Source organism: Actinia tenebrosa, unplaced genomic scaffold (genome assembly GCF_029948245.1).
Source record: "Actinia tenebrosa isolate PJP-AT-01 unplaced genomic scaffold, QUT_ActTen_1.0 PGA_scaffold12__29_contigs__length_12842862, whole genome shotgun sequence".
Classification (NCBI taxonomy): Eukaryota; Metazoa; Cnidaria; class Anthozoa; order Actiniaria; family Actiniidae; genus Actinia; species Actinia tenebrosa.
Window position 1 is genome coordinate 2,709,809 of NW_028292572.1, and position 12,016 is coordinate 2,721,824.

The following is a 12,016-nucleotide window of genomic DNA, read 5'->3' on the forward strand; positions in this document are numbered from 1 at the left end:
TTTAAAGCGAATAAGCTTGTATTACAAGAAGCGCCAACAACCCACTTGAGTTTGGCCTTGATGTCACTTCATATAGGAACTAGGTAGTGGTGTGGTGTGGTGTGGTGTGGTGTGGTGTGGTGTGGTGTGGTGTGGTGTGGTGTGGTGTGGTGTGGTGTGGTGTGGTGTGGTGTGGTGTGGTGTGGTGTGGTGTGGTGTGGTGTGGTGTGGTGTGGTGTGGTGTGGTGTGGTGTGGTGTGGTGTGGTGTGGTGTGGTGTGGTGTGGTGTGGTGTAAAAAATTCAGGCATTCCACGACTGAAGCATAACGTTTCAAATAAAAAAATCCACAAAGGCACACTCTATGACATAAATAACAAAAAGAATCATTCTATATGAACATTCAAGGTCTAATTACTTAGGAAATCTATTGATGCCCTTGCATCCAGCCCAGATAATACGTCCACAGCGCTAACTTTGATTTCTGTGTTACCAAATTCCATCGAAGCTTGGATTTCTCTCGGTTTAATAGGATCATTGTTCTTCATGTCTGGCATTTCAATTCTCAACTGACCACATTTTTTCACCCCAGAATCTGTGACAAAAGTTACATGTTCTTCATCAGAGCTGTAAATCGTTATGATGGTGTAGTTTTGACCAGGTTTTGCAGGCGCATAACTTCTTGTCACTTTATCTCCCAGATTAACAGCTTGATCAACAATAACGTATTTATCAAGTATATCTGTACACCACTCAATGCCATTTTTCTTCACCAGTTTTGACTTGGGATGTTTTCCAGGCACGAATCGATTGAGTACACCGACACCATACGTCATTGCTGCTCTACGAACACGTACGACAGTTGGGTCTAAACCAAACAATACGGCTCCTTTAAGAATTGTGAGACCGACGTCTTGTGGGATAATTATTCGCATTTGTGAACCAAAGGCATCTCTTACAGCAGTTTGTAGCAGTGGTGATTCAGCGAATCCACCAACGAGAAACAAGTACGCAATATCAGATACACTTTGGGTGCTCAGCAAAACACGTATGTGTTGAATAATCTGCTTCAAGACTGGGGCGAATAGTTCATTCATAGTTTCAGGAGCAACCCTTAACATGCCTTGTGAACTCCATTTGATCTTAGAACTTCCAAATTTTTTCACAGCTGATTCAACTGTCGAACTTTTGTGTTTTTTGTAATAATCGATAAATACAAATGGAAGAGAAATATTGAGAGGGTTGGCCTTGTTGGGACTGGCAGTTCTTTTCTTGGCTTCAAACGCAATCATCAAATCAACCCAACCGGCCGGACGTTTCGACTTAAACTGGTCGATAAATTCTTTACCAAAGATTTTCTTAAGGAGGTTTTCAAACTCTTGATCGACACCTGTAGCTCCACATGCTCCCCCTGTTCCTTTGTGAAGCTCCTCTAATGTACCTGCTTTAGTGTTGAGCTCATAGACTGTCAGATCTACTGTACCACCACCACAATCAACCACCATGTACCGTGTTTTGTCTGTTAAGGCAAAAAAAGTCATTTCAATTATATGGGTTTTAGCGTTCATTAAAAAGCTTTATGGTATTTTTGCCTGGTAATCTTAAGTGTTTTTCATTTATTTAATCACTGCTGAGGCAAGAGGGTGGTACTACATCCAACTGAACCTGTTGCTATAGATGGTTCTTGTTGCCCAGTGAAAGATTTAAGTAGACAGGAATCGGCGATAGAGAACTGCGAGTAAAAGCATCAAGGCGGTTCTATATCTATTCAGGTATCAGAAGGTATGAACTTACGGTCACCCAAGCATCCAGGTATACTCTCATTCACTTAACTCCTCAACCGGGCTTGACTCAGTGTCTTGAAAGCCCATGTTTTTTTAGCTGGGTTTCTTTGCTCCAAGAAATTTGCACAAAAATAGCCGGGAAGATTTACAATGCACAACAAAAAGTAGATTATTTTCCACTTCAAATCGAAGTGCATCATGCACATATAGGGGGTTAGCTGAAGATAAGGTTTCTCTAAAATGCTTCCGTTGCTGAAAAATCAGTATGCTAAATAATGCGTACAGTGGTAGATAGGCCTTAATTGACGCCAAGTGCAATAGAATTTTTGAGTTTCTGTTGGTTAACGTGGGTTCCACTGGAACTTACTGATTCCCACCTCATACAAAAAAAGACTTTTTTACATTTTTCTATCATTTCAAAATGTCCGTTGCATTAATCCACTTTTGAAGTCATCTTTTTAGATCCTTTTGGATTCGATTCAGTATTAACACAAGAGCACATGAGCTATTTGCTACAATATCTATTTTCATGGCCTTCTCACCCTATTTTATTTATTTATTTACTACTGATATTTATGCTCGTATTGTAAGACTAATCTACAAAAAAACGTACCTTGAAATTCCTCTTCAATTTGCTCATCTGTGCTTGATGAAATAGTAGATCGTCTCTTGGATTCTTGCCACACACAGTCTCGGAGTCTCAGCTTTCGACAAAAAATTGATGCTGCTTCAGGCTCAAGAGCAATCAGAATTCGATCAGGTTCGTTGGACGTGGCAAGACCAGCCTAATCAGTCAAAAAACATAGTCATAGGTTAAGACTTTTCAGTTTATAGGGCTGCAGGCGCACTGTAACACGAACTACTTTTCGAGGTTAACAAAGCCAATCATCATGCCGGTAAGTACTGTTAAGATAATACAATCAACAAAACTGTTCAAGGTTCATATTATGTTAATTATTTGATAAATAAACGCAGGTGTTTTATATGTCATTATATTGATCAAGAACGAGCTGTATGGAAGTGAATGGAAGGGTCTGTGGTCATTATATAGACGATGTGGTCAAGGTGTTTATTTTTTTTAAGAAGCCGGTTAAAGATCTAAATAGTAGCTGTATTAATTGCAATCAAATATTAAACATTCACGAGGCTTCGACTAAATCTGTTGCACCAAACGAAGTATTTCACAACGGAAGTCTCATTGAGTGGTCTATACCTTTTAGGTTTAAAGTTTATAAAAGAAGTCTTCTATATTATCTGTTAGCAGGACAAATACGGTAAAAAAATATCGAATATAATTATAATAAATATTACTTTAAGTCAAAATGTGATGCTCAGAATTTTTTGCTCCCCTAATTCGCGGATACTTTTACTTTTCCCTTCAATTAATTGATGTTTTAATACCCTTGCCTGAAGAGTCATGAAATGTTTTAAATTCCTATACAACTGCGTTCAATGATCTTTTTATTTTCATACTACTGATGCCTTGCGCAACATTTTTAGCTCATGCAGATTAGTACAAAGTTTAATAGATGTAAATCTTTTTTCTGTATTCGTTGCCATAGAGACATTTGTTAAATATGACGTCAGAGGCTAATAAATGGATTATGTTATATTAGCAAAACCTTTTCCTTCTTGCACTGTGAAGGCCGTTAAATGCAAGTTGTCAAAAAAAAATTCCATACTTTCTAGTGTTAAAATTTTAGAAATAGGATATATGTTACATGATCATCAGCTGTAGTACGTACTGCATCATTATAATAACAGAAGACATCCAGATCAGGATCTGTGAAGAATTTGATCATGCCTGAAGTAGTGTTCTTTGTACTGGTTTTGATGTCTGGACTCGTGGTGTTTGGATTACAGTGGAAGTATGGTACGTGTTGCGATTCGGTACGGGCACATAAAAGATGGTACATAAGACGATTCCAAAACGTAGACTAAGATGGGAAACACGCCAGTTTTCTGTGTTTGTTATCGATCTTTGGAAGTCAAATAATAACAGAGAACGACTAGATTCGTTGGGGTGTTAGAGGAAACATTATGGATAAATAATATAGACAGTTTTATAGCATATGGTTTGTCGTCTGCTGGAGGATGGATTCAGGAACATCGTACTGTCCAAGCCAATTGTTATTATTTCAATTATAGTATATTTGTTGTAAAATGTTGAACTGAATGTTCGATGGTTCGTGAACACGTTTTTTAATTAGCTATATTACTTTATTGCTTTCAAGGCGAGTGGTGGAGATAACAAAAGAGGCGGCGACAAAGCCGATGATTTAATACTCTCCTCCTTCCATACACAACACCTCCTGCTGATGAAGTGAAATAATTTGATTGCACAAGAAGTGCCTTTTTCTATCATTCTTTAATAAACTGAGGGAAAATGCACAGTTTGCATGCTGTTTCTTACCCCTCCCCCCTTAGGGCTGTAGCGCTATGCTTACTCAGGTTAACCCAGAATTTCAAAACTAACTTTTGGTTTTGTAAAATCTGTTTTAAGTGCTTGCACTTCCATTCAAATATTAAAAACGTTAAATGGCTAGCAGCCAGTAAAGAAAATGGATTATTTAGTTGGCATCAAATGACAATGGATATTGGTATTTTTTATTCGCGCATGCTCAGTACATTAAGGCATTACCGACACTTTTAACTCCTATTGAACACTGACGTGGGCAAATTGTGAATTACATGTATCGCATGTATCATGATACGGCGAAGAGCAAAATCAAGGCTCGTCATCTTAGTATAAGGAGTCCTCATAGTCAGAAAAACTCCACGCTGAATGTTACATTATTGATCGAAACATGCCTCTACTGGAAATGTTTTTTCTTGGAGCCCTGGTCACAGGACTCACTTTAGCTGATATCTACTTACTAAAGAAGTTGAGCCAAGACAAAGGTAACGCCGAAAAAAAGGATGGACAAAAAGGAACTCTGATCCCGTATTCTAACGCTTACTTCCCTGTACGCTGACCGACCATGACCGAATGGCGGATATCAAGACGGACTTCAAGACTTCAAGAGTGATCGTTTTCTAAATGCGCAATATGAATATACTGAATGCTACTATCATAAAATACTATTAGGGGTTTTATAACAGGGTGTTATAATATAATATCGGGTAGTTTGTTCTTAGGTGAACATGGATGTTTACTAGACTTGCTTTGGCAAAATGGGTTTTTTAACAAAATCTTAGGAATTTACTATAGTAAGTTTTTACTAGGTTAGGTCTAGCCGCTATATGTTTAAAATTAAGGTCACAAAAATATCTGCACCTCTAATAAGCACTGACAAAACACCACAGTCACATTACTGATATGATTTCATTTAGAAAAAATACTTCAAATCATCAAAATCTTTCAAAATCTTTCAAATGTCTATTCACATGTTAGCAGCACAATTCAGTTTATCAACAAATCTAGTGTAGTTAAATTTGAGCAGCAACAAAATTCGATTTTTAGTTTTTCATAACGAATTTAACATTTCATTAACGCTAATATTTCAGGCCGCTGAAGCTATTTTTGGGTTTTCGCCAACGAATATTTTAAAAACTAAACCACCAGCAAATCCCATACATTATTTAATACATCTATACAAATAAACAATCACTATACAAAAACATACTATGCTCTTCCAAAAAACATACTAGAACTTTATCATTGTTACTGGAACTAGTCGATGATCATTCCCTTGTTGTATGGCAAGATCTTTTCAAAGTGATGGTGGTAGAAGTGGTTGCACTGGGAACGATTGGTATGATAACTTTGATAAATATCTACATGCTAAAAAGACTATTGTGTAGTAAGCGCAGTCCGAAACAACAAGAAAAAGAAGCGCAAAACATTGAAATATACAAGTATGGAAGAGGGTCTTATCTGTTGTGAAGAACAAGGCTTCATGGACGACACTAAAACTGGAAGAATTAACTTTGGAGTTTTTTGAATTACAACGGCTTCAGTACGACTGCATAGGATGGTAAAAGCTTGGCAAGTGCGTCATTGAAATTTTTTTGAGTACGTTGCTTTCAAAAAGACATAAGTGAATCTTTTATACAAACGAATTGATGTGGAATTGAAAAAAACAATGATTTTAGCACAGAAAACGAGGCAAAATATCATGTTACTCAGTAGATTTTCGTAAGAAAAAAATTATTAATTCGTATCTTGTATACTAGTGCTAATCGACATGTGTTTATATCACCGAATAAAGAATACCTCCCGCATAATCTTGGTTTTGGTGGCAGTAATGGTGAGAGCAGGGGAGGGGAGGGGGCGTTCGACTTAATTATATTCTCATTCTCATATTCTTATTCTCATATTCTCGTTCTCACTCTCGCTCTCTTTCTCGTTCTTATACGTGCTCAATCCATATTCAATCAGCAGAATGACTGACGGGGTATAAATTACAGTTCAATTTATTTTAAAGTTGTTTGTCATAACACTTGGCAAAGATTCAAACCACTTTCCACATAATTCTATAGATAACCATTTATTTATTAATTATTTTCGATATTGAAAATTAACCTATAAAACGAGAAACTAAATCTATGATATTCACAGATTCTGCATGTGTTCGAACAAAAAAACATGATTGTGGAAGCTATTGTAGCTGGAAGTGTAATTTTTGCACTGGCCGTCGAAACGTTTCTTTTAAAAAATATTTGCAAGGGAGAAATCATTCCTTATCCCTACTACCTTCAAAGTCAGCAAAAACGTAACAGCCGAATGCAATAGGAGCTCGATATTACTTGCTTTTCTCGTTAATACACTTTTGCTGTTACAAAAGTGGAATAAAAGGTTGGTAGTGATCAAATTGATCGACGTAGTTAAGAAATGAATATATAACATGCGAACAATTATAATATCGCAATGAATGCAAATTATATACCATCTATTCCATGTAGTATCTGCAAAGTAACAGATGTAATACCATTTGTTAAGTCTCCGCAATAATCATCATGGTATTGGTTGAAGTTTTCTTTGGTGGGATCGTGGTATTAATACAAGCCTTTCTCCTTAAGCAACTGTTCAATCCTTCTGGCCAGAAGCAGATTGGATCGTACCTGTTTGCTCCATTTCCCACAAAATATGGCTACTGCGTCGTTCCACAGCGAAGTGAAGACTTCTCAAAGCTGAAATAGCGTCGAGCAGCACCATGAAAAGTGGATCCGCCGATAGAATAATACAATCTTATAGAGCTATCGTATCTAAATCTAATCGAAATGGCTTTATGTGATTTTAAGACTAATGTAACCGCGGATTGTCAGCAATCGCTTTTTTAAAACTGAACAGCACGAGCACAGGAAAAAACGTAGTTGTTTTCTAATTCGAAAATGTATCTATTGTTGCAAATGTTGAAAAATGTATACAAGATTGAGCTTTTTTGTAAATCAGTGGCAGCTTCATGTACATGTAAGAAATAAAACACGCATGGATGCAAAACCAAACTTCATTGTATTTCTTCTGAAGGCAGAGTTCATTCATGCCACTTCTTGCAAGACTGCTAGCGGAGATATCCCACCTAGATCAGCACCAATGTCATATATAAGGTGTTTTAAAGGAGGATTTCTATCATATAAAATAAATGAAGTTACAACAAATTATCGAATAGTGAAAAGGCAGTGGACTGCCGAGTAGGAAGGCTCATATTCAGTACTGGCACAATTCCAACTCAGGTCAAATTGCGACATAAGAAATATAAACGTAAACTTCAAAGCTAAGGGTTTTGATACGCAGGCTAACAAACAGGGTGATTGTGATGTTGTGTTTCTTGCTTGGTCTTCTGATAGCAGTTGTATTGATAGAGTCATACATGTTAAGAAATCTCTGTGATGCAAAGTCGTTCATTTGTAAGCCCTCCGATATTAATTGCGCCCGGGTATATGGTTATTGAACAAGATGAAAAATGTCACTCTACAATGCATGGAAGTGACTATGGGGTCGTTGAACTGCATTTGCAGGTGCAGCAGAAAAATCGAACAAATATCAAGTACTCATGAATCATATCTTCCGGAAAAGAGTATACTGGCGGCATGGCCTAAATATATTAATAAGTGTCGAGTTGCCTATTCTATAGTAATATTTGGAACTCGAGCACACATATTTAGCTGTTGTCCAATAATATCAAAAAACTAATCTGTTAAGGGACAACTTCACTATAGGATTAATAACGAAATGTGCAGAACATAATACAGCAAATAGGGTCGAATATAATGTCGGCGTTGTAATTATGCCAGCGGATTTTCCAGTGTAGTTGTTTTCGTGCTCTGTACTCTTCTTATTCTCATAAAAATACTTCACTAAATAATGATGATATATATGCCGGGAATTGCAAAATTACATTCTGAGAAATATTAATCTTCCTTTTTAAATGTCGAGCCAGTTTTTAGTCAAACCTGTACAAGCATAAAACGTTTTGCAAATAGATTGTGAACACGATCTAGAAAAGAAAAAACTGAAATACCGCACTGTCTAGTCTTTAATAGAAGACAATGTGGAAACAATACGTAGCTTAACTGAACGGGGAAAATAATTAGTTATATTGCAAACACCTGGTATTTTTTCGGCTGGTTAATAGTGGTCAAGTGACATACCTCATAAGCCGCAGTCCTCATGAATTGCTTAGCAGGAGCCCTCCAAATAGCAGGTACCGTGATTACCCATTGGATATCTTCCTCAAGAATTTGCGTCGCTGATTGGTCTGTCAGCTCTTCGATTACGTGATCTTTGAAGAATTTCAAAGCATGTGCAAATACTGTAACGGCTTTTATAGGTTTTCCATTTGCTGCTTTGATTTCGACATTTTTATTGAGATTCTGTCGATAAATAATCAAGAAGGCATGCATAAATAAAACAGCAATCAATCGTTAACAAATAAATACAAAACATAGAAATACAAACGAGTGCATGAACTTATATGCATCCTTTTTTTCACAATAATATAAAATACGATATCTAAAGCCAAAAGGAAAACTAAAATTGGGCTTTTTAGGTCTCCAAGCTTTTTCTTTGCCGTCGCTGACCAAACGCTTGTCGGGGGTTTGAAAGTGTCAACATTACATTTAAGAAAATACAAGCCTTATAATAATGAAAAATATAATATAGCCGAGTTTGAAGCAGTGACTCATATTTGTTTGGAAAAAAAGAGTTTTTTTTTAAAGCAGACAACTACCTGTTGAAGTAAGATCAATTTGCATGAGGCGTAAAGTAAAAATAAAATCATTACGTTTTAATACCAATATAGTCGCGTGAAGTAAACACTGTTAAATCCAAGGAAATACGATTAAAGCACTATCATTAGCGTTATTTCAAGCGCAAAAACACTTCCAGAAAAAGATAAGGAATCTTTCCAAAAATAAAAACCGATTGTAACCGATTGTAATTGAAAGAAAGCGGCTAGTTTATCATGGATGTAAAACCAGGTGTTTTGCAGGCTGGGTGCACCAATGGAAAGGAAAGTATTTCTAAACTAATAACCATCACCTTAACAAGAGCTATAAAATTACAAGGATTTCGAGGAGCAAAAAATGAGGAAATGAATGATCAGTCCTTCTGCTTGTACAGTTGATGGCGGGAGTGGGGTGCACCCCCTGGTTGCGGCTTTGTTTCTAGACTGTATATAAAATTGATTGATCTGAAAAGCCTCTTGCATGATTGGATAGCACATCGGGTTGCTATAGAAAAATTGTGCTTTGACTACGGCGTTCAACCGACTGGAGAAATTAATGTTTTTATTAGCAAGAATAATATCATTTTTTATACAGATTTTGAAGATGTGCTAATTTTTTAAGTGCCTCTCGGCTTTTGTTGGTTTGTTTACCTTTTTAGTATGTAAAGCCATCTTAAACTTCTCAAAGTATAACCATTTGCGTGCTTCATCGGGTTCCAAATCATGATAAAAATCTCTAGCGCCAAAACCAAATGAGTGAAAAGTTTCATCAGGCCTCAATAGTAGTGTTGTTGGAGTCTTCTGATTGGATACCCCAGGGTCTCCACCTTCCCATCGTCTCATGATATGGATGCTCTCAGGGTCTCGAGTAAAGGCAAACGCATAACCACTGAATGTTGTCCCAAAGTCAATAGCAACAACTACGAAATACCGATGTTGTCCAGTAGAAGCATCGTTGACTGGAAGCCCCGAGTCTACAGACGCAGGAATTGAACCCGATTGGATTGAAGAAGAACGAGAGCTGATGGCGGAGAAATCAACATCCATCTCAAGTGAATGATCGACTTGTGCAGCATCTGACTTCTTCTCTTTAACTACACTCTTTGCGTTATTATCAGGTGTTGATCCCAAGCTCTTGAGTTCGTCAACAACTTCACTGCCATTTTGAATTTCTTGTAAATCCATGGATAATGTAGATGTATCGCTATTGCAATTCTTTATGGATTTGCTATCTGTTCGTAGAGCGAGCTCTTCAACCAGCTTTTCTAATCCGTCAACCCCAGAAGCCATGGAAAGGGATGATCCCAGATCACTATCATTACGGCTTTCCTTTCCTCTATTCCGGTTTTGTGTGTAGTCATCTAAATCATCTTTATCTGACTGATCAGAATCGTAATTGTTATTATACTCGAGGGTGTGGGTCGCGGTGTATTTTTCGAGATCTTTGATAAGTGAGTCAGCTACCTCAGCCAGTGATGCTGATCGAGACGTGCTTGGGCTACGGGGAAACGAACTCGTTGTCCCGAGAGTGAACTCATCCAAGAGCTTGCGTTCAGCTTCCGTCAAAGGGCTATCAAATGGAGTAGATCCATATGCTTCGCTATCAGATGAGCAGTGATTATCATCGCCGTCATCATCAATCAATCTTAATTCTTCCTTGATTCTCTGTAATTCTTGCTCAGTTAACGATCCAGTAAATTCTTCATTAGACTGATCTCCGTCCTCCTCTTTATCATCAACACAGTTTTCAACATTTACCACAAACTCTACTCCCCTTTTCATTTCCGACTGAGCCATCAGTTTTCTACGAGCGAGGGTCGTGTGCTAGTTTAGAATCACAAAAGGAATACCTATAATAAAATAAACGGGATCTCTTACTTAATACACAAGACAGTGTTTACAAACAATACTCTAGTGGTGGTCTTTAAAATACCTTAATTTAAGACTTCTGATGAGTTGAGAAGAACCCACTTCAGCTGTTGCCAAGATGTCAAGAGAGAACAAGTTTCAACAAGTCCTCATAACTTTCCTCTCTCACATACACTCAATTTCTTAGGATTTTAATTAATTTTGTTTGGTCCAAGTGCTACTGTGTAGAGAAGAGAGTTTACTGACTCGAGTCCACGTTTGCTTGACCTTAATACGTCAATTTGTTTTATTTTTCGTTTCTTAGAAGTCGCTTATCTCTTATTTTATAGGTCTAATGGCGAAAAAACATTCAACTTACCTTTGGTTGCCAACGCTATGTAGTCCAGTCGTAAACACTCACAACAGCTAAGAGAATTCAATGACACTAATAAGCTATATGGAAATGTGCATTTGCTTTCGAAAAGGAATGCAATTATAAGCGCTTGTTTATTTAAATAAAGCCGCCAATGATTGGCATCACGCTGCGCTTGTCTTTGTCGACAGCTCTTTCCAGTGGGTAATCCAATAATAAAAAACTATATCACTTTTACAGAAAGACTAAGAGCTGAGATGTTACGACTTCAAATTAACTGAATTTGGTAGCACTCCAAAACCTGTGATGTATTCAAGGAAGCATAATTTTGTAGTATTCAATAATTTATGCCCTGGAGTTATTCAAATGCCACTGAGATAAACCACTGAGAGACCTTTCAGTCGACAGAAACTCTGCCATCTGTAACAGTGTCTGAATATTTGAAGTTCAGTCAATTTTTGGTAAAAAATTGAAAACTTTAATACTCTATTCTTTATTTTCCTGTGCGACTAACGTAAAGAACACCATTAATCAAATTCTAGTTATGAATGTAAGCTTCAAAGTACTGTGATCAAAGTCGCCATTTTTCAGAAAAAATAGAGCTTTTAAACAATTTTAAACAAATTCACTTGTTAAGTTATTTGTATGTAATAATGAATCGGCTTATCACTCTCGTAAATATTGCTGGGCTACCAGTGAACAAATATTTCTGTACCAAATCTATACAAAACTAACCCAAAATAAAAAGTAACACAACTGAGTCAAAAAAAAAAAGTTAGCAGGTTTGAGAGGACTCGTCCTAGAGCAAATACATCATATTTAATTTTTTTTTTTTTTTTTTTTTTTGAGCTTTTCTGTATTTCAA

General features: G+C 36.9%; 1 protein-coding gene and 1 long non-coding RNA gene across 3 annotated transcripts; one reads left to right on the forward strand and one right to left on the reverse strand.

The window, feature by feature from the left end:
- Positions 1-228: 228 nt before the first annotated feature.
- LOC116298062 (heat shock 70 kDa protein 12A) lies at positions 229-11,301 on the reverse strand. 2 transcript variants are annotated; one of them, XM_031706407.2, is made up of 5 exons: positions 11,158-11,301; positions 9,582-10,780; positions 8,356-8,577; positions 2,375-2,546; positions 229-1,496 (listed from the first exon to the last, which is right to left on the reverse strand). In XM_031706407.2, exons 2-5 carry the CDS (start codon positions 10,725-10,727, stop codon positions 388-390), a joined length of 2,649 nt encoding a protein of 882 aa, XP_031562267.2. In that variant the 5' UTR covers positions 10,728-10,780; positions 11,158-11,301; the 3' UTR covers positions 229-387. The 2 variants fall into 2 exon arrangements, with proteins under 2 accessions (XP_031562267.2, XP_031562268.2); XM_031706408.2 differs by having other exon boundaries at positions 10,864-11,301.
- LOC116298065 (uncharacterized) lies at positions 6,217-7,209 on the forward strand. The gene is made up of 2 exons (XR_004197298.2): positions 6,217-6,559; positions 6,667-7,209. It is a non-coding gene; the product is annotated as an uncharacterized LOC116298065 (long non-coding RNA).
- Positions 11,302-12,016: the final 715 nt, after the last annotated feature.